At 41.0% G+C, this 22766-nt stretch overlaps 1 protein-coding gene across 2 annotated transcripts in view; it reads right to left on the bottom strand.

Annotated features, from left to right (window-relative positions):
* Nucleotides 1–11368, bottom strand: part of LOC147880916 (Transducin/WD40 repeat-like superfamily protein) — a 62427-nt gene extending 51059 nt beyond the window's left edge. The window contains exons 1-4 of one of the 2 annotated variants that reach the window (XM_087369801.1): nucleotides 11045–11368; nucleotides 10866–10975; nucleotides 10731–10760; nucleotides 10456–10610 (exon numbers count right to left, since the gene is read on the bottom strand). In XM_087369801.1, the coding sequence (XP_087225927.1) occupies nucleotides 10456–10610; nucleotides 10731–10760; nucleotides 10866–10975; nucleotides 11045–11126 (377 nt within the window). In that variant the 5' untranslated portion in view covers nucleotides 11127–11368. The remainder of the gene's footprint in view (nucleotides 1–10455; nucleotides 10611–10730; nucleotides 10761–10865; nucleotides 10976–11044) is intronic. The other variant, XM_087369799.1, reaches the window with a different exon arrangement.
* Nucleotides 11369–22766: the final 11398 nt, after the last annotated feature.

Below are 22766 nucleotides of genomic sequence, written 5' to 3'. Positions count from 1 at the left end.
TTGCTCCAAAGTGCAATCTTCTCGCGTCAAAAAGAGGGTTCTTGCGACAGAAGTGCTCGGAGAGACCTCGAAGACTCTTAGGTGTGTAGAAACCAGCAAGACCAGCAGAAATGAGGGCTCAGGAGGCTGCCAAACGGCTTGGAAAAGCTGTCAATGGCTGAGGGAATGGATTCCCGAGCTGCTCTGATACCACTATTGGCTATGATAAGCAATGGAAGCTCCAAAATGGAAGCAAGAAGGAGAAAAACGAGATGTTGTAATACATTGCTGCAAAACTAAGAGTGGAGGCTGAAGGGGGAGCCAACATAACAAAACCCTAGGGCTAACTGCCCTAACTGGACTAAGTGTCTTAACTGACCTAGGTGGTACAGGTACTAACTGTACCAATAGTCCTAACTGACTATAACTAGGCCTATAAGGCACATACCAAGGAATAAGTGGCATCATCGATAGCCCATAGGATGGCCTACACAAAGACTTTCTCTTAAGTATGCACCTGCCCATTTCCATTTCTGTTGAATTTTTCCACTCTGCAAGTCCATTTTGTTGTGGTGTGTATGGCACTGTGCACTGATGTATGATACCCTGGGCTGCTAAAAAATCAAAAAAAATCCAGGATAAGTACTCACTCCCTTGTCAGTGCGGACGGTCAAGAGTGTTTCCCCACTCTCATTCTTTGCTAAGGCACAAAAATGCTTTAACCTAGAGAAGACATCTGGCCTCAATTTCATAGGAAAAATCCAAGTGAATCTAGTAATAGCCTCCAAGTGATGCTGTCCGCATCGGCCAACATATTCCGTCTTTTGGAAATGGGAACTGATGCATTTTACCCAATAAGCAGGCCTCATATGCATGTTTTGTAAATGCATGCATGGGTGGGAGACCTACCACCATGTCCTTCACCAAATTGTTAAAGTTTAGATTCCCCAATCTCTCATGCCATAAATGAGTCACAAATTCAGCAATGGAATTAGCTTCAATAGCAACCTTTTTTTCAAAGATATCAAGGCGATGGGACCTGCTGTCAAGTGTCTGAATGCCTACAAGACAATTATTGTATCGGTTATCATATGCGGCAGAACGATGTCTGTCAAAAAAAACTATGGAGCCATTTGTGAAGATGGCTGAAATAGAAATCAGATTCTTTTTTATACCTAGAACATGCAAAACTTTACAAGTGTCACTCTATCATGTGGAGCATCATCCAGAACTGAAATAGAGATTTGCAAGAGGTAATCTGCTTACTAGCACCGTTGTCAAAATACCAAGCATGCATCTGCGAATTGCAGTGGTAGGTCACAACAAACGCCCACTCGTCCTGAGCCTCATGAGGGTAATCATGGACAGCAAGAGCAGGGGTGACTGCAAGACCATTTTGCTGTTTTTTCAACTCCAAATCAATCCGCTTCCAACGTTCAAAGATGGCATGGTTGAACTTCTTGCAATAATTACAGCGCTTCTTCTTCTTCTCATCACAGAAAAAGATGATGAGGTACCAAATGAAGGTTTGGGCTTGCTGTAAAATTTTCCCCCTTTGTCTATGCCTCTGTGAACAGTGGCAAAGGCCTGATCTGCGTGAGTAGAGGCTGTCTTCTTTCAGTTTTGACGACTCTACTCAAGTGCCTCTACTGGAGGAACAGGTCTAGTCTCTGATCCAGAAATTCCCCAAAAATTCTGGATATCAACAGGTGACGCACCAATTATGACCACATCGGATAGCTGGTACCATTAAGTCTGTCCTCAACAGCAAGCATTCGAAATGACTCATGGTTTGCCATTGCAAATAAAAAAATTCCAAAAATTAAGTGCCTTGCAAACAAAGCCTCAAGGCTACAATGCAATGAGCTGGCTACTCGAGTGGACTGCAAATTTGCAAATGTCAACTCAAAAAATGACAACAATGCTCACAAGTGTAAATGCCACAACGTGCTGCTCAAACATTGAGCAAAAATGCAAAAGGCTGTCCCTTAAAAAATGCCTCTTGGAATAGGTTTGTTTTTATCTCAAGTCTTGTTTTCTACCTCCGTAGTATATGCTTAACCTGGAGGACAAATTTTCTCACCTCTCAGAATGGTTTGCGTGTGTCGTCCTACAGCAGCTTGGAGTGTCAGAAGACTATAAGTTGAAGCGACTCATTCAGGTCTGATTCGAACAACAGGTTCAAAATTTTTGATCCGCTGCCTACAAGCAAGCACTGATCCCCGCACAAAATCAAGAAATGATGCTAAATGGGGAAAAACCCAAGCAGGTCCTAGCATGTGCCAAGGTCCTGCAGCCATCATCATCCCAAGCAGGCAGAGGAGGGATGAAAGGCAAGCCAAGAAGAAAGGGAAATGGAAGAAGCCAATTTACTATATCACTGAATGCAGGAAGAGATTCATGAACGAAAAGAAAGAATCAAATTTGGGTGTTGACTCCTCTGCTGCTGCTTCAAATAAAGCTAATGAATCAGTAAACTTTATGCACGATGATAGAGAGCATATGTGTCTAAATGTGAATGAAAATTAGGTCACATCGTACTTTGACAATGGAGCTTCAAGACACATCACCGCTAGGACGGACTTGTTCAGGTCTTTGAGCGCTGCTCAAGCTGGCAAACAGGTCACCTTGCTAATAATTCTGCCTATCCAGTTAAAGGTGTGGGTGAAATAACTTTTAGTGCTGCTGATGGTACAGATATTGTAGATGTGTTATTTGTTTCAGGCATAAAGAAAAATCTGTTACCTCTTTTGCAAAGCAAGGTTATGCTGTAAACTCAAAAGTCTTGGTAGAAGCAACGGAGACAAGTGTATGGTCAGCTGAGGAGGACTGCAAACCAAGATCAATACGCATTGTTTCCTCTTCATACAAGGCATCAACAGCTTGCTCCCACGTCAAATTTTTATTATTCATTAAGGTGCTGCGGAAACTATGCCACAAACTGGGAAAGGACTGGTATAATCTGTTCGACAGGGACCTTATACGCATCACCCGCACAGGCTAACTGAGTAAAAAGCTCTTTCATGGAACAGACATGAGAACGCAGGTCTTTACCTTCAGAGTACTGGAGATGTTCCAATTTGTGGAAGAGACGGAGCACTTTGATTTCAGATCGCTTTTCATACTTCTGAATTAACCAGTCCCAAATTCCAGTGCTGGTCTCACACGGTGCCTCAAGAATAATGTCTTTCTTCAAACTAAGGCCAATAGCTGCTAAGGCTTTGTCTTCCTCGACTTGCCAAGCTTTGGCCTCCTTTTCAGCTTTGGGTTTCTTGAGGATAATACATGCACAGTGAGGGATAGAGAGAGGGACTCTATGATAGCCACTTCTAGAACACTGTATTACGGCTTGTATCATTTGGACTGTGTTGAGAAGAGGGGATAGGATGCATGTATGGTTGCAACAACATCTACATCTGCCATGCATAATTCAGAGTTATGGCATGCCAGGTTTAGGCATGTGCATTATGGCAGTCTAATGCTGCTGTAATAACATGGTATGGTACAGAAAATGCCTCATGCAGAGATGCCACCAAAACACGTGTGTGAAGGGTGCATCTTGGATAAAATACACGTTGTTCCAAAGGATGGACTAGTTAGAGCTGTCGAAAAATTGCAGCTCATTCCAATGATGTGTGGTCCCATTTAATCCAGGAACATGCCCAAACTCATCCTCTAAAAACACAACATAGTGCAGTTTCAATCTCATAATAGTCACTCATAAGGTTGAAAACCATAAACTCACATAGCAAGGATTTGTTGGTGAATTGAAAGGAAAGCATGGAGTGAACACAAACTGAGAATTCTTGCTTATGGAATGAAGAAAGGTGAGGTCCTTAAGTCACCTCTTACATGATCACTGACATCACTGATGACCTCTGGGCTCCACAATCATCTCCTCAATCTGCTCCTAGATTCTCTCAATCATCCTATGTGGTGATTAGTCTTCCCACAATGTTTGCAAGGTGAAAACTTGCCCTTCTGGATTTTTATGGCATAGACTGTGTCATTGCCTCTCCGGAGTTCCATGTGCCTTTCTTCTTCTTGAAGAGCAGAAATAAGACCTTCAAGATTAGGATTAGGAAGATTTTTCAAAGTGGTAACAACATGATCATAATCTTCACGCATACTCTTGAGCAACACTGCCATTGCATCATCTGTAGTGATTGGAGAGTTGATAGAAGCAAGTTGAGTCATGAGACTCCGCATAAGATTGACATGGGCAGCCAGAGGAGTGCCACTAACCATCTTCAATTCAAAGAAAGCAATCTTAATGACAATTTTGAGATGTGAGAGCTAGCACCAAAAATAATGTCAAGCTTCTGCCAAGCTTCCGAAGGAGACTCCAAATCAGAGATGTGATGAATATAGTCATCTCCTAGGGCAAGAGCAATGATGCCATAGGCTTTCTCCTCTCTAGCAAGATCTCTTGCCGGGCGTGTCGGAGCTGAGAATTCTCCAGCATTGGAGGCTGTTGAAGAAGAAGTTGAAGCCGGTTTGACAAGCCCCCAGAGGTTTTCCCTCATCAATGCAAACTTAACCTTCATCTGCCATGTGTGAAAGCCCTTACCATTGAACTTATCCATATTCAAGATGATAGCCATGAGAGGGTCTAACCCAGAATGGGCAGTGTCTACTCTCTTACAAGGCTAGAAAGAGTTGAAGAGCTTCAAAATACAAGCATTTAGAGTAGCAAAGGCTTGCAACCAAAATCCATACTACAAATCAATGATGCTTTCACTTGCATGCTTCATAGAGGTGACTAAATGAAAGTATTCGAAGCAAATCCAGGTTAGCAACTTAAAAGAAAGTTGTAGCCACAGTTATACTGATGCTTTTCAATACTTTAAAACCTCAGAAATGCTAAAGTAGCATCTAATGTAGCATCAAACTCACAACCTTGTCAAAACTGTCCAAAACAGAGGCCTGAACTTGGAGGGCTTGTATCTCACTCTTCAAAGCAAAGAAAACAGGGCTTTCTGAAGCAAAAGAAAGCTCATATACCAGAGAAGATCCAGCACAGAGGTTGGGCAAAATGGCGCGCGATATTGCTGGCTGGAGTGTCGTCAAAATCGACTGGTTTTTGGCTCTGTTCTCCTTGAATATGCAACCATTGCTGCTCAGATTTCAACACAAGATAGCCCAAGGTATGGAGAAGCTTCCCCTGAAAGGAATTAGAGAAAGGTGGAGTAGACACAGAGAAAACGCAGAAGACAGTTTCGACGATTTTCGTGGAATGGCAACCCGCAGCGACGACCTTTCTTCAATTGCTTGCAGGTGGAAGTTCGCCCATTCGAGGGGTATCTCCAGCAGGAAGGGCTTGGAGAATGGCGGAGAAACGAGGGAGAACAAGCTTTAGCAAGATTTGGGAAGAAAGGGAAGAAATGGTGAAGATGAAGAAGAAGAAGATGGAGAAGAAGAAGATGATGTGGCACAAATGGGCTCAAGGAGGATCAAAGGGCTCTGATACCATGTTGGTGAACTGAAAGGAAAGCATGGAGTGAAAACAAACTGAGAATTCTTGCTTATGGACTGAAGAAAGGTGAGGTCCTTAAGTAGGCACCTCTTACATGATCACTGACATCACTGATGACCTCTGAGCTCCACAATCATCTCCTCAATCTACTCCTAGATTCTCTCAATCACCCTATGTGGCATCTACCACCACCTAACAGTGCTTATGGGCACCTAACTGTGCCTCTAGCACACACACATAGAAACCAAGGTGTGCCTGGGGCATACACCTTGAGATATCCCATCAGGATTTTGTTCTTAGAGTCTTTGAACTTACCCTTGCCGGGCTTGTCCCTTGCTACGAGAGCCTTTTTGTCCGATTGAGTAAACAAATTTTCCTGAGCCTCTTCTTGCAATAGTAAAGGCCCAAGCTCCTCGAAGGTGAGAGGCTTGGTCCTTTGTCTTGCAGTGACCGTAGTCACGAAACTCTTAAAGCTTTGAGGTAGCTTGTGTAAAATCAACAGTGCCAATTGACTTGAATCTACCTTCTGACCAACTACCACAAGATGCTCCCTTACCACCTTGACTTTTATCAGATGGTCATGAACATTGTCTGCCTCAGTCATGTCTAGATTGTATAGTTGATGCTGGAGCATCAGAATTCGAGATGTATTGTCAGTTTCATACAATCCTTCATGATAGCCCACGCCTCTACAGACGTCTCGGCTATCTGGATGTGCGGAAGAACAGAGTCCGCCATGGTCCCAATGATTAATGCTAGGGAGTGGGCATCTCTCTCTTCCCAATTCTCAAGCTCTTCACTATCCACTAGAATGACAATCTTCCCCTTGCTGTCCAGCAGTCCGGTTTTGCCTCCACCCCGGTTGTGAGATTCCACAACTTCCGGGCCACAAGATGGCTTCGGATTTTCATCTTCAAGATCAGGTAATTTGACCCGTCTAGCTTCCCTGACTCTCCCAAGTTCGGGATTGTGAATGAGAGGAATCTGGAGGAGAAGGAAGAGAAGGGGCTGAAGAGGCAACAGTAGAATCTTGTCCTCCATCCTTGCTGTAATAAAGGACAGTAAACTGAATTTACAGCGGAGAACTTGACCACGCAACAAACCTGAGTGTCGATTGGAGTCGCCTACTTGCTGAGGTACTCCGATCTAGAGCTGTGAACCTAGCTCTGATGCCATGTTGGAAATAGAGGATAGAATCACTCACACCTCACTCCCGATCTAGCTCATACAACACTCAAAGGGACGGAGAAAGAGATAGCCAAAACTTAGATATATTCTTCCACAATCATGGGCAGTCAAAAGCTCACTCAGTGAGCATGTACAAACAGCCCAAGGTTGCTGTCAAGTGCTGAGCCACTTCTCTCCCTCTGCGCGCTTGTATGTGTGCAAGGCAGTCTGTGCAGGTGATGGAGAATAGTGGGGGAATGGAGCCCCTTTTATAGGAGGGCAAGGAGCCCTGGTAGGTGACCGACAAGGCCAGTCTGCTGCAGCCCAATGGACCAACTTGGTCAGGGACCTTTTTAGGGCTGTAAGTGGGCCGACCAGACCTGGCTGGTCTGGCCTATAAGTAGGCCCCCTCTAGAGGCCTTTTGCTGCTGCTGGCTGGTCCTGCTCCTCATACCTTGCTGGCACAGTCTTCTATGCAGGCGCACTCCCCCACACAGCTCGGTAACCATAGCCCCTTTCCCCCTACAGTCTCCTGCCCCCTTGCCCCCTCAAAACGGGGGCTCACACGTGGGCCAGTGACTTTTCTAACATAAATGACTAACAAATCTGCACATACAAGGATGGGAGCTGAAGTCAAAGCATCCTTCATGTCTGGGAAACTCAAAACGGGGGCTCACACGTGGGGCAGTGACTTTTCTAACATAAATGACTAACAAATCTGCACATACAAGGATGGGAGCTGAAGTCAAAGCATCCTTCGTGACTTTTCTAACATAAATGACTAACAAATCTGCACATACAAGGATGGGAGCTGAAGTCAAAGCATCCTCCGTAAGGGGTGCTGCAATTTTTGCAAAGTGTTTGATGAACCTCCTATAAAAAGAGGCCAAGGAAACCCCTTGATTGAGTGGGATTCTGAGGACATGGCCATTCTCTCACATGCTTGACCTTATCGGGGTATTCCACTACTGTTAACAACATGACCAAGATATTCGACTTCATTAGCCATGAATGCACAATTAATAGCCTTGGCATAGAGTTGGTGGGTCCTCAATACTTGCTTTACATGCATTAGATGTTCCTCCTTAGACTTGTTGTATATGAGTAGATCATCAAAGAAAGCCAAGGCAGATGTATAGGGCTGTAGGATCTTATTCATAAGTGCTTGGAATGTTCGTGGGACATTAGTGAGGCAAATTGCCATCACCTTGAACTGATATAAACCAAGTTCCGTCTATCCTCCTCCTCCTCCTCTATCCTTATTTGGCTCATCCTCATCTGTCCTTATTTGATCGTAACCTGATCTTAGGCCTTACCTTTGTAAAATCCTTTGCAGCTTGTTCCCCTCAGCTCATCCAATAAATCATCAATCTAGGGATAGGAAAGTCTATTCTTTAAAGTCATTTTATTTAAATATATACCTAGATGAATCCAGGAACATTCCCAAACTCATCCTCTAAAAACACAACACAGTGCAGTTTCAATCTCATGATAGTCACTCATGAGGTTGAAAACCATAAACTCCATCACACATAGTAGGGACTAGCTACTATGACATCCCCACTGACATCATCAGCGCCCAACAGTGGGTGTAAACCATAGTATAAAAATATGCTCTCACACATACAAATCCACACACCCACACATACTTAAGCATCCATTTATACAAAGTCTTCGTACTAGGTTTCTGTCGGCACTCCGGAGGTGAAGAGCGGACTCAGCCACGACGAAGGCTAGCACTAAAGGAGAAAGCTAATAAAAAAGTAGTCCAAAACCTCTTCAATCAAGCTACAATTGCTTGTGAAGTCTAAACGATTTTTAGTCTCTCGCAAACGAGCACCTAAATCTAGCTTGTAGGACAACACACCATTTAAGATAGAAAGAATCCTCGCAATACCAGTAGGCCGCAACATGGACGAAAACTTCACAAGGTGAAATTCGCATGTCTGCTAATACAACATAACCATATACCTAGATGCATCCAGGAACATTCCCATAGATGCATCCAGGAACATTCCCAAACTCATCCTCCAAATACACAACATAGTGCAGTTTCAATCTCATGTTTGTCACTCATAAGGTTGAAAACCGTAAACTCATCACGCATAGCAAGGACTAGCTACTATGACATCCCCACTAACATCATCGGTTTTTCAATCTATAACCAATGTGATCTCTTAAAGCTCCAGTTAGTGGCCAGGTATGTAGTTTATGCAGAGAACAGTGGGTGTAGACCATAGTATAAAAATATGCTCTCACACATACAAATCCACACACCCACACATACTTGAGCATCCATTTATACAAAGTCTTCGTACTCAGTTTCTGTCGGCACTCCGGAGGTGAAGAGTAGACTCAACCAACTCCTTGTTGCTTTAGCAATGAAGGCCGTATACAAATTGCCCTCATAGTCAACCATAATTTTGTAGCTTTGGATCTATTCCAATGCCTAAGCACCATTAAATAAATATATAGAGTACTGTCCTCAAACCCCCCCCCTCGTGCAAAAAACCACTATGACTTCACATACATACTTTTAGGGTCCTTTTTTAAAAGACATCCCTTGACAAAATCTATGGGTCCATTTACTTTATGATCTCCTCTATATCTTCAAAGTTTGAAGACCCATTAACCCATGACCAAGGCACATTTGGATAATCTATCTAACCCATAAATAATTTATGTGCATAGGTGGCCCAAATAGGACTCAAACAGGGTGTAGACCAATTTCCATTAATTGCATTACATAAAATTCTTATCCAAGGAAAAGCAATATCCAAGCCCGTCTAAAGGATACTATCTTGAAAGACATCAAATCGAATGTCCTATCCAAGGCTCCTTGCACTAGGCTCTATCCAAGCTAGCACATAGCTACCATTTGCAACAAAATACATGATCTTGTGAAGCATATTTCACCTACACAGAATAAGAGAAACAAGTAATCACCATATAATAAAACGATGTGAAAAAAGATGACGAAGGCTAGCACTAAATCCATGTAATCAATGCACATCCTACAGAGCCACTCTTCTTTAACCAAGAGAACAGGGAAGCAAAAGAAGACTGACTGTGGTGATGAATTATTCTCTGTCCAAGAGCTTGTCACCACATGATTTTTGTATTAGATCCTGGTAAATCACTCTAGGGAATCTTCTGATTACCCTATGGTGTAAAATAGCCAAGTTAATATAATACAGTCCTATTATGGGTAGGATAGGGTAGAATTTGCAAAGGTATTGCATTTACTTAATGGTAGGCATAAAAGAGTCATAGACTAAGTTAGAATAATGGGGTACACCCAAGGGAAGTGATCCCAAGAGGCATGAGAGGTTCCACCCTCTCGCATCATACATGGTATGTTGTGTGAGTATTGCAAAATATGGATTGTGTAGAGAAGAGCCTAGCAAAAATACTCTCACATGGCCACCTCTTCCACCCCATTTGAAGGGCCAATCTTTCTCAAATTCTGCATCATAGCATCCTGCATTTTTGGCTGTGACAAATTGTATCAAAGCAAGGATCATCTGCCTATGTGGACCTGCCATGTGGAAGATGTTGCACATGCCGACATCAAGGTGCATCAATAGAGGCAAAAGAGACTGTAAAGGATCAAGGGGCCCCTTCTTCCTTGTCCTTCTGTTGGAGTTTGAATTGAGAAAGAGAGAGAACACGAGATGTGGATAAAACAAGACAAGTACCAGCAGTTGATGGGTTGACGTTTCTTGGATAGGAAGTTTTTTCTGCATGTTGAGTGCAACATCTCCGAATAAGGTCTCAAATTTGCAGAAAATCAACCACCGAGAGCACCAACCAAACTACAAACATAGCCTTACCCCGAGCTATCCGCTCTTAAAATATGAATACCAGCCGTCTCAGTGCTATCAATTTTTCCTGAGCTTTGAGAATTGCCAGCGGGCTCTTCGGCAGAAACAGCAGAAACATTGATTTCTGTAAACGGTGCTCCAGTGCGGGGATCGAGGATTTCTACCTGTTCGCAAATCAATTTGACAGATGCTATCAGCTACGTACATTTTGTCATTCGAATCCTAAAATGTCGAGAATCCATTTGGCATTTCTTTGGCCCACAATGCGATTAACAAACACTCACAATTCGATTCCTCCTTGCAATGGCGAGTACCTGATAGCATTAGCACAAATAAGTAGACTGCAGAACATACATCTTCTATTCGCTAGTATGAAATGACTCCAAGGAGCAGAACAGTATAACAAATAATTTTACTACCGGAAATTCTTCCGAAGACAGTGATGCGCACAATATGCTCCTTTGGGAATCAGGCTGCCCCCATCTAGCTACAACCTGAGGATGACCACTGTCTGCAGGGTTCTCCAACACTATCCAACAATCACATATTAGAATCCAGCTCGACATGTATTTTTCCAAACGCTCGTACAGAAACCCACCTTTAATGAGACCAAGTTTGTCGAAGCAGATGGTCCGAAGGGGAGGACACCCGAGAGGTGCGACTGTATGTGCGCGAGGCATCCTGGCAAATCGATTCAGCAAGCTGTTCTTCCAATAAGGTAGAAACGATGCCACCTACGGCTCGTTAGATGCCTTAAGGAAACTCATGGGATTGTAGGGGATCATTCTCGTTGGGACCTAGAGAATGAGTTGTTGGGGCCTCCTTGGAGACTTTATATGTACTCTCTCTCTCTCTCTCTCTCTCTCTCTCTCAATTTGGGCGACTATGGAAAAAATCAGAGACACATTTCACACCCCCCATGCTTTAAGATGGACTAACAAAAATATCTAGCCCTGCCTTTTGGAGTGTCATTATAAGTCCAAGTGTAAGTAGCTAGATAAATATTTCAAATAACTTGTGAAAGAAAACTATAGATGTAAATTGGAAGGAAAGAAAAAGAGAAAAAGCAAGTGAAGGTGAAGGAATATCGGGAAATGTATATGAGTAAAAGAGAGGAGAGAAAAGAGGTGAAAAGGTGTATGTGTGTGTGTGTGTGTGGTGGATGGGCCATTAAATAAAAGTGGGGACAGAGTGCTTATTTTGGCAAAAGTAATATAAATGTGGTGTCATACAAGAGACAAAGAGAGCCTCCATCTTTAGAGAGAGATACCTAACAAAAGACAAAAGCTTTAGGATATAAGACAAAAAAACATTTAGGACCTCCATAAGCAAACAAAAAACTTAAACCCCAAACACACTAGAAGCCCTTAAACTTCTACTAACCCACATTTAAGCCTCATACTAACCATAATTTGCAAGGTCAAATTGACCAAATGAACTAACTTCAAAACTATGGCCATGATTAGCAACTCACTAACCAAGTCATCCCTTGGGACCCTTGCAGGGCAAAAAATACAATGAAGAACACTGAGAAAGTGCCTTGTACCTACCAAGAGATGCACTATAGAAAACAACCTAAGGGGAGGACATAGGATCACTTGATGATCCAACCTCAAATAGGTATTCCTATCAGCCTAGAGAACGACGAGTTGTTCTTTCTTACCCACATGACTAAAAAGAAGCATGTTATGACTTATTCAGACAAGATTGTGAGGGAAACTAGCCAAGGCTATCTACAACTAAAGGTTTCTTTGGAAGGTAAGGGGAAGGGTAAGGCTGGAAGGTAAGGATTACAGTAAGAAGGGTAAGGTCCCTGAATCTGTTGAATTTCTAAACAACTCTCGCACAATGCCATCGAGCATCCATTTAGGAAGAACATGATGTGGTTCTCAAAGAATACTTTAACACTAGAGATTCCTTTCTATACTCTAGTGCGAAACGGCAAATAAAGCATGGAAAGCAGCAAATGTAGAAGGGAAAGAGGACAAAAGCAAGAGATTATATTTAATGGTCAGTACAAAGAAGAGAGACTTCCTCAGCTTTAACACTTTGAAGAGCTCAGAAAAATCCTAGAAAATTCTTCTTCGACCAAGAGTACAAATTTCTTTTTTGATCAAGAGTGTAAAATGGCAAATAAAGCATGGAAAATAGTAGACATAAGTAAGGACATCAAGGCTTAATTACAGAGACCTTCACATGGGAAGTGTTTGTTATCTCTAATAAATAAAGCAATTGATGAGGGGTCCCCAAAGGGTGAAAATGGTGAGGATATTGCCCTAGGTCAGTCACTCGATAAAAAATCATTTAAGACATACCCCTATATTTAAAATTTTACATTTTTTCATATAATTAATTTGTTCTCTTTCATATGTATACATGTTGTATATTTTGAATCTTAAAGTCCCCTCCATAAAAATGTACATACCATAATTGTATTCTTCTTAAGTCCCCCAAATTAAATAATCCCCTTCAAAGGAACAAGGAGTAAGGGCATCATCCTAGGTAAATTTCCAACACTAACATTCAATGATAAGCTATTAGGGATGCAATGGAAGGGTTCAAGAATAAGAAGAGAGCCATTTACTACTCTTTTGTGGACTTCAAAAAGGTATTTGACATAGTACTATGCAAAAAACTATGTGAAAGGCTACGGCATAATCACTATAGCTAATGGCCCCTACAACCAAAAGAAGGCAATCATAAGTAGTAATATAGAGATCAGTTGCCCTCTCTCACCGACTCTATTAAAATTATTCATTGATGAATTTTAGAGAAGAACTCCTACTCATCTATGCAAATGACGTGGTCCTATTTGCAAGGGATAAAAAAAATGTGAGCACACATAGATGCATTATGAAATTCTAAAGACACTTCAACACTTCGAAACAAAATTTATAGTATCAAAACACAAAAGGAGAAGATGGCATCTATGTGCATATTTTTCAACACTTATGCATATGCATGGTGAAAAACAATAAAATATGCATTCCAAACCATGAAAATGATATTTGATTCATATCTTAATTTGCACAGGCCTTAAATTAAGTAATCTTTGGGCCTTTACATACCCATTAGAGACAAGCACATAGGCTAAAAGACACCCATCCATATTTTTCAACACTCATGCATGATGCATGGTGGAAAATAAGGAAATATGCATTCCAAACTATGAAAATGATATCCAATGGGTATCATACTTTGTATACACCTTAACATTACTTAGTTTAAGGATTGTGAAAAGTATCATAGTTGTTGAGATAAGTACGTAGGCTAAAAGCACACTAATGCATATTTTTCAACTCATTCATGATGCATCGTGAAAAACAAGAAAATGTGCACTCCAAACCATGAAAATACTATCAGATGGGTATGACACTTTTCAAAGGCCTTAAATTAGGTAATTTTAAGGCTATGCAAAGCATCATACCCATCAAAGACAAGTACATAGGCTAAAAGCACTCCGATACATATTTTTCAACACTCATGCATGATGAATGGTGAAAAAGAAGGAAATATGCATTCCAAACCATGCATATGATATCTTATGAGTATCATACTTTCACATGCCTTATGATAACTTAGTTTAAGGCCTATGCAAAGTTTCATACCCATCGGAGATAAGTACATAGGCTAAAGCACATTGATGCATTATTTTTAACACGCATGGATAATGCGTGGTGAGAATCAAGAAAATATGTATTCGAACCATGAAAAATGCTATCTGATGGATATCATACTTTTCACAAGACTTAAACTTAATTAATTTAATTCCTATAAAAAGTATCATACCCATTGGAGACAAGTACATAGCTAAAAGCTGACTGATGCATATTTTTTAATACTCATGCATGATGCATGGTGAAAAACAAGGTTATTATAATGAAAAGAAGTAGACTTACCACAGTTGCCTCAAATGCCAACCATCCGCTTGCACCAAAGTGCGAAGTACCTACGGTGTCCAGCCGTCTCCTCGCAGCCCTCCTCTGACCCTTGAACATTTCGGGATGGTCCCTATTCTGCTTCTTGAAGAACTTCCAATCAGCTTTGTCTACCTAGCTGGGTTTAGCCATCCCCTTTGCGATGGAAGTACGCAAGGTTGATCCATGATACTTCAAGACCAAACCCATGCACTCTCGCATATAATTCTCATTGACACTTAGACTTCCAAGTATCTTGAGACATTTGCAGGATACTTCAGCCCATACCGTCGAGGGGGGTTTGTAGGATACTCTATGGGCTATCCATAGGTACTGCTCATTCCTTGGTATGTGCATTGTAGGTCTAGTTATTAGACTTTAGGTTACATGGTACAGTTAGTACATGTACCTTTTATGACACCTAGTTGTGTTGGGACACCTATCTTAGGGTTTCATCCTATTGGGTGTAGTCTTTGTACTTTTCAACACTTTTAGTTATTCTACTACAACAACACGTTTTGCTTCTTGCCTCCGTCTCCTTTGCTTCTGTTGTCCACTCCACCCAACAGTATTGGTGTACTTTTATCTTGGGTACTTGTCTTGAATGGGTATGATACTTTCCAATTACTTAGTTTAAGGCCTTTGAAAGTTGCACAAATTCATCTAGTGTGGATATAGCAACCTATGACTGTACAGAGAATATGTAACAAAAGGGACCAAGTGTAAACCTTGTCGAAAAGCTTCAAACTTAGGCCGTGAAAGAGCCTTAGTGAATAGATCTACCAAGTTGTCCTCAGTGGGAACATAAGGCAACTTGATCTCACCATCTGACCATCTCTCTCTGACATAATGATAATGGACCTCAATGTGCTTTGTGCGAGCATGAAACACTAGATTTCGTGCTATAGCCAAAGCACTTTGACTATCAGTATGGATGACGGTAGGAGCTGTCTGAACAACTAGAAGATCTTCAAGTAATTTTCGTAGCCAAACACACTCAACTATACTTGTGAAAGTTGCCTTTTGTACTCAGCTTCACAACTAGATGTGGCAACTGTAGCTTGCTTCTTGCTGAACCATGAGATGCATGAAGAACTAAGCATAAAACAATTGCCAATGTGGAATTTGCGTGTATCTTGGCAACCAGCCCAATCACTATCAGTGAACCCATGCATGATAAGTGAAGTATTAGCCCTGTAGAGAAGGCCCAAGTATTGTGTGCCACTGATGTACCTGAAGACACGTTTCACTGCATGCCAATGGTGACGAGTGGGACTGTGCATGTATCTGCTCACCTGAGAAACCACATACTACAAGTCCGGCCCAGTATGGCACAAATAAAGCAAACAATCAACTGCATGCTGATAGGAGGTAGCATCACATGGACCACTACCATCTTCAGCAGAGAAATGAAAACTAGTCTCTAATGGGGTGGAGACAGGATTACAATCCTCCATTTGAAATCTCTGTAGAAGCTACCCAATATACTTCGATTGTGATATCACAATTCCCCCCTTAGATTGAGCAAGTTGAATGCCCAAATAGTAGTACAACTGGCCAAGATCAGTCATGGAAAAAGACTGTTGTAATTCCCGCTTGAAATCTACAATTTTCCTGAGATGTGGCCTGGTGAGAATCATATCATCCACATAGAGGATCAAAATCAACAAATCTGCCCCCCTCTTGCGGATATATAAAGTCACCTCTGTAGGACTATTCTGAAAGCCAAGGCTGAGGAAATGAGTGTGAATCTTGTCATACCAAGCCGTGGGTGCCTGCTTCAATCCATATAAGGCTTTCTTAAGCCGGCATATCTTGCTTTCAGACCCTTCAACCTCAAAGCCTGGAGGTTGAGCAACATAGACTTCCTCTGCCAAAAGACCATCGAGAAATGATGTCTTTATATCCAACTGATGCACCTCCCAATTATTGTGGGTAGCCAAGGCAATAACACATCTAATGGTGGTGATGCGTGAAGTGGGAGCAAAGGTCTCCTCATAATCAATGCCCTCTTTCTGAACATAGCCTTTGGCCACAAGACGGGCTTTGTACCTATCAAGTGAACCATCAGCTTTTCTTTTCACCTTGTAGACCCACTTTTGCCTACAGGCAAGTCACATAACTCCCATGTTTTGTTTGCATGAATGGAGTCCAATTCATCCTGCATGGCTATCATCCATAATTCATTTGAGAAGGCATCTTTGTGACAAACAAGCTCCTCATCACATGCTGTAGCAATCAATGCATGAGCAACCGAGTTTGCCAAATCTCTTTTGGTTGCAGCTCTCGTACGGGCCTGCAAACGAGCATCAAGTTTTTTGTCCTTCAAAGTGTCAAAGAGTCATTTAGGTGCTCTTTAGGTGCTCTTTTGGGTTGTCTAATATCAGCCAATTCTTGCTCTACTGTCTCTTCCATAATGTCCTCAGTAGCTATCAAATCTTACTAGGGTGTCCTTGGTTACGGGAAGCATCAGTCCTCCATGACTGGGGAACTGATAGACTGGAAATCAATGAGGGTTTGTGGAAATCGATGTAGAGCAATGTGAAGTTGATGAGGGTGGTGGAGACGACAAGGGTGGAGCAGTGTGAAGTTAAAAAGGCTACATTGCACTTAGATAACTATTGTCCACAAAGCCACATCGATGAGCAATTGGCTATTTTGATCAAATTGCAATCGACGAGTAGTTGTATGCCTACTAAGGGGCACTACAAGAATTTTTTCCCAATGTGGCACTTCATTTTGAAGGGAGGAAAGGGTAAAACCATGAACACCCTTTGAAGCATGCTGTAGACTTTGCTGGTGGATTAGATGGTCATCCCACCATACAAGCCAGGTGGTTGTAGGAGCCCAATGGCTAAAAAGCAGTGAAATCAAGTCACCCCACTTAATCTTAAACAGTCTTTGAGGGCCACAACTTTATCCTCCTAGATCTAGTGCTTTCTACTCCATCATTTTTCCAATGACCGTTATGTCACATTGCATAACCAAATAACAATATAATTGTGGAGAAGATCGGATGGGCCGTTGAGAGCTATGACAATATCATTGCTTCACTTCTTGCGAAAGAGTGCAGATACGCATATATGATTTTGATTACGTCACCAAGGACAACTGCCAGAAGAGCAAGATTTTCTTCATTGCCTGGTATGCCAACAAACATGTACCTATCTCAATGGAAAAGTTGAGATTGGGTGTTATCTGGACCCTACCTTTTAGTTGTTGTAAGCAAAACAAGATGAGTGCTCATTAAGCATTGATAAGGCCTACTTCATATGCGCAGCTTGGAAGAGAGAGAGAGAGAGAGAGAGAGAGAGAGAGAGAGGACTTGGATGTGCACAAGGAGAAGAGAAAAGAGAGAGAGGGGGGGGAGGGGGCCTTGCCTTGAAATAGAAAGAGAGAAAGAGGGAACATGGAAATTAGAGAAGGGCACAAAAAAAAGAATAAGAAATTATTTTCACTTTGCCAAGCTCACCCACCGTCAATAAGGCTACTACTTGAGTGGCAGACCAAAAAGGGATTTAATGGGCATTTCATGGGCGAAGTAGTAGTGCTCACCATACTTGCACTTCCATGAAGACGATCCATAATGGAAAGGTCATAACTTCTATTTGCATGCAAAGTGTATTACGAGAGCTTTTCGTTTGGAGCCATAGCACATATTGGGAACTCGTGATGATGATGTCTTTTTTATTTATCATAGAAATAGGTGCAAATCATCCCAATTGTATAAATTTATTAGCCGATGTTCACATCTTATTACAGAGTAGGGAAGAGCTACAAGAGTGTACTACATGCCTATGCTAGCAAACAAGCGCTCGTATCCAAGCTATGAGAATAAAACTTAGCTCAAAAGCATCAGGGAGATGCTAATCTAGAGTTTAAGCAAGTTGTCATTCGTGGTTCCTATGTTTGAGACTCCTTTTTTCTCATACTGTCCACCCTCCACATATGCTCACGCGCCCCAATGCACATGCAACTCCCAAGCCACCTGTACGCACATACAACATGATGTCAAAATGATAAATGGGTCTGGATTGTCTTAAAGTAGCAAAGGGAGAGGATTATAATCAGCATAATATCTTTTCTGAGTTGCTAGAACCCTGATCATTTCTATTTATGTAGTTGTGATGTGACATTGAGAAAGTGTGATAGGCATGGAAATATCCTACAATCTTCCTAAGAGTAAATCAGACTTAGCATTTCACATTTGAAAACAGAAAGATAGCATTCTTAAGCTTGAAGATCCATATCATAAGTGAGAATAGAATAGATAGGATTTCCATGTATTATGTATACAACAACTTATACTAAAATAGAGAATACTACAACAGTTTCAACTATATCCATGTCAGAATAGATAAAAAGATAGTTTTGAACATTTGGAACTTCCGAGTGTCTACAATGTTTCCAGCATCGTCCGAATATGCATCAAAACGTTTGCAACTACATGGCATTGCCCTTGCAATTACTAACTTCTATATCAAAATTCGAACCTATCTATTTATATCATGATCAAAAGTAATATCCCAAAATTTTATTATCCTCTAGTGGGATATGTACCCACTGGCACACCCGGTGGTACAAATGATTTGCCAAAACATTTGTGACTCAAACCCTCTATGAAACTGGTTCAATCCCACTTGACTGCTTTAGGATGATTCTACGGAATGTTGCCAAAATTATTAGTTTCCTACATCAATAGTTCTATTGGGTTGTTGGGAATCTACTCTGTAAATGAAATCTGAGTATCCATAGTGTATACATGCATTGTTGGAGTCTCCTTGGTAGGTGTTTCCTCTGTGAACATCTCAATGTTGCTTGCCATACAAAAATCTACTTCAACCTTCTTGACATTTAGCTCCTCTATAGGTCTCATTGCCACTAGTACGTCTTTAGCTTTCACCGCACCATCTTCATCTTCAATCAATACTTCCATACAATCCAATTCAATTTGCTCTTTACGATTGATTCCTTCTTTATCTTTAACAACCTGCGCATTCATTAAAGGAGAAACATAATCTTTTTTATTAGTAAAAACGAACCTGACGACATTTTCAGCTCTCTTTCTTGACCTATTGGAGCTCTTGAGTGAGCTTCTCATTCCCCATCTGTAAGTCCTAGATAAACTCCTCCTACTCCATGACTTTATATTTCAAAACCTGAATTGTGGATTCCTCATAAGCATAAGCATCATATGGCCTCTTAGCTATAATCAACAACCTTTCTTGCAAATTTTCCCATGCATTTTGACTCAAAGTCACAAGATCAAGTTTCAATTTACTAAGCGCCCCACTCCCCATGAAGATGCCATCAATCTCGGTGTCCTCCAACATGTATCATAGCTCATCTTACAAATATCTCAGTGAGTTAACTCTTTCTTATAGTAGCAAATTATTTGTTTGCAACTCTATATTCTTGTTAGAAACTATCTCTAGCACCTCCAAAAATGAAGTCTTCATTTTTGACAGCCACTTGGTTACCGGATTTTATTATACCAGTCTTGAACTATATCCGACTAAACTGAAAATAAACTTGCATCAGGTAAATCATCTTTGATTCCAATCGTTTCCTCTCCATTTAGCAATCTGTTGAGATAATTGGCTACTACATGCTGCCGACCCGGTGTATGAACTATTTCATAATCATATTCCTATAACAACAAAATCCATCTCACCAATTAACCAGACAATTGTGACTTATTCACCAAATGAATCAAACTTGATGATCCACATGTAGAAGAACTTTGCTAGCCAACAAATAATGTCAAAATTTTTGCAATGAGTAAACCATACCCAGTGTGTCTCTCTCTATTATACTATAGTTTTGTTTAGCTCTTGCCAACCTTCGGCTAGCATAATAGATTGGTTGGGACCAACCCTTCACAAATTGTTGCATCAAAATAGCCCCAATCACTATATCAGATGCATCCACAAATATATGAAAAGGCAACGTCCAATCAAGTGATTTCAATATGGGTGCAATCACCAGCATCTTTTTCAATATCTCAAAAGATCTTTGTTCTTGATCTACCCACTTATACACTTCTCCTTTCCTAGTTAGCTTTGTTAATGGTGCACACACATCAGATAAATACCTGAGAAATCAGTTATGCCATTTTATTTGTCCCACAAACTTTGACAATTGTTTCAACATCTTTGGCGCATGATCTTTTTGAATCACGTCAACCTTTCGAGGATCAATAGATATGCCATCTTTAGAAATGATATGACCTAACAGCACACCCTGTTTGATAGCAAATGCACATTTCTCGAGATTTAAACTCAGTCTTGCAATTCTACACCTTTCAAAACAAAGCCTCAGATATGGCAAATGGTCATCTTTCTTTTCAAAAATAGAGAAATCATCCAAGAAAACTTGAATGAATGTAGTTAAATAAGGAGCAAACACTTCCTGGATCCACTATTGGAATGTGGGAGAGCATTCTTTAGCTTGAATGTCATGACATTGCTCGCAAATACCCCCCACTCCGTGATAAACGTTGTTTTATCTCTATCCTCTGGAGCCATTCTAATTTGATCGTATCCACTAAAGCTATCAAGAAAGCTATACATTTCATGGCTCACCATAGCATCCAACATTGTATCACAAAATGGTTACGAAAAGGGATCCATTATTGTGGCTGCATTTAGCTTGCGATAATTAATAAAAACTCGATGCTTACCATTCTTTTTCAAAACGATGACTATCGGTGACATCCATATGAACTTGTCCATAGGGTAGATAAAACCTACCCTTAGCAGCTTATTAATTTCCTCCTTTACTTTTGCTGCATAATTCGAGTTCATTCATATCTTTGTCGGACTATCGAGATTGCATCTTTCTTCAAATTTATACGATGTTGACAAACGGATGGATCAACTCCTTTCATATATGTATACTACCAAGCAAAGACATCTACAAATTCAAGTAGTAAGTCCTTCAATGGTTCCTTAAAAGGATTTTCCAACAAAGAACTCACTTGCACCATTTTTAGATTAAGTTATGTCCCAAGGTTCATTTCTTGAACTTCATCCTCTTAAACTCTTGCACACTTTCTAAGGTGGTCTTAAAAATCTATTTTTGCTCGAACAAATGCTTGAATATTCGATGTAACATGATATTCTTCTTTCTCCTCATAAGCTTCTCATTCTTTGGACTGCTTTTCATCATCTGACTTCAATTTTTTGTTGTGTTTCCATTCTTGCATCAAAATCTCAGTCGCACCGAATTCGAATCTTTCAAAACTGCTGCCACTCGACTTGAACAAGGATCATATGCTTGCTTCTTAGCATACTTGTGTATAATGCTTTGCACAACAATCTCAAAGATAGGGATTAGTGATGGATTTCTTCGAAGGAAACACTCTTCTTCATCATCACTAACTTCAACCACCATGTTGATACTTTTAGCCTGCCAAAGGTTGAATACCCTTGGGTATATGCCTTTTTGGTACCATGGAGATCTTGAATTTCTTCTTTCCTTTGTGAATAGTGACCTTATCCACTCCCTAATCCTACTTTATCTTGGTTTTTCTAAACCAAGGTATACCCAACAACATTGAATAAGAGTTGTCCTCCCCTTCAAAACAAATTACCACAAAGCTTACCATGTAGGTCAATCCACAAACATTGAAATTGATATGGTTTCCTTATCCATTGGGCTTGTACCTGTGGCTCCCAACTTAGACAAAAGTTGGGTTTTGAAAGTTAAACGAAATTCAAGATTTGATCCAAAGTCACATCAATTTTTGCCTTTAATAGATTTTGAAACAGCTCTTCCTAGTTAGCTCCTTCTGTATTAGTATGCTATGCCATTGGGTTTGCCATTGAGTCGCCTTTGCACTTTTGCTCAGAAGCAATACCCTTAACTCGCTGTGCTGCACTCCTTTGAATAGCACCCTCTTGCTCCTTCTTCTTTGGAACTAGCTCCGCCTCTTCAACTTGTCTTTTTTCCTCATCACTTCTTGCTACAGGCATTTTTGAAACTATCTTCTACATTTTCGAAACTATCTTCTGGTCTTCGAAGGTAACCTTTTTATTCTATTTACCTTCTTCAACAACATTAACTTCCTCAATAACCTTCAGTAGATCTTTCCGAACACGATCTTGCTCAACCCAATCAATTGGGTGCTTTGACTTGTCTGCCTCAAGCAGTTTTTTATTCCAAGGGATGTTCCCCTTGGATCTTATGACCACGAGTGCCTCGGGATAACCTTGTTCTGTTGACATCTCGGTATCCTTTTCACAAGCTACACAGTCACAGGTCACTTGCAAAACAATACTTAGATCTACCGCCCCACTTTAGGCAGGTTTAGTGATTTCTTTAGCTTCCTTTCTTAAAACATTTTCATCAATTTGTATGATTACAGTATTCGTTTGTGCCAGTGGCTGTTGATTTTGATTT

Source organism: Dipteris shenzhenensis, chromosome 31 (assembly GCF_047967505.1).
Source record: "Dipteris shenzhenensis isolate YYH24624 ecotype China chromosome 31, Dip_SZ_1.0, whole genome shotgun sequence".
NCBI classification, from domain to species: Eukaryota; Viridiplantae; Streptophyta; class Polypodiopsida; order Gleicheniales; family Dipteridaceae; genus Dipteris; species Dipteris shenzhenensis.
The sequence above is the reverse complement of the archived record's forward strand: the minus strand, read 5'-3'. Positions and strand labels throughout refer to the sequence as shown.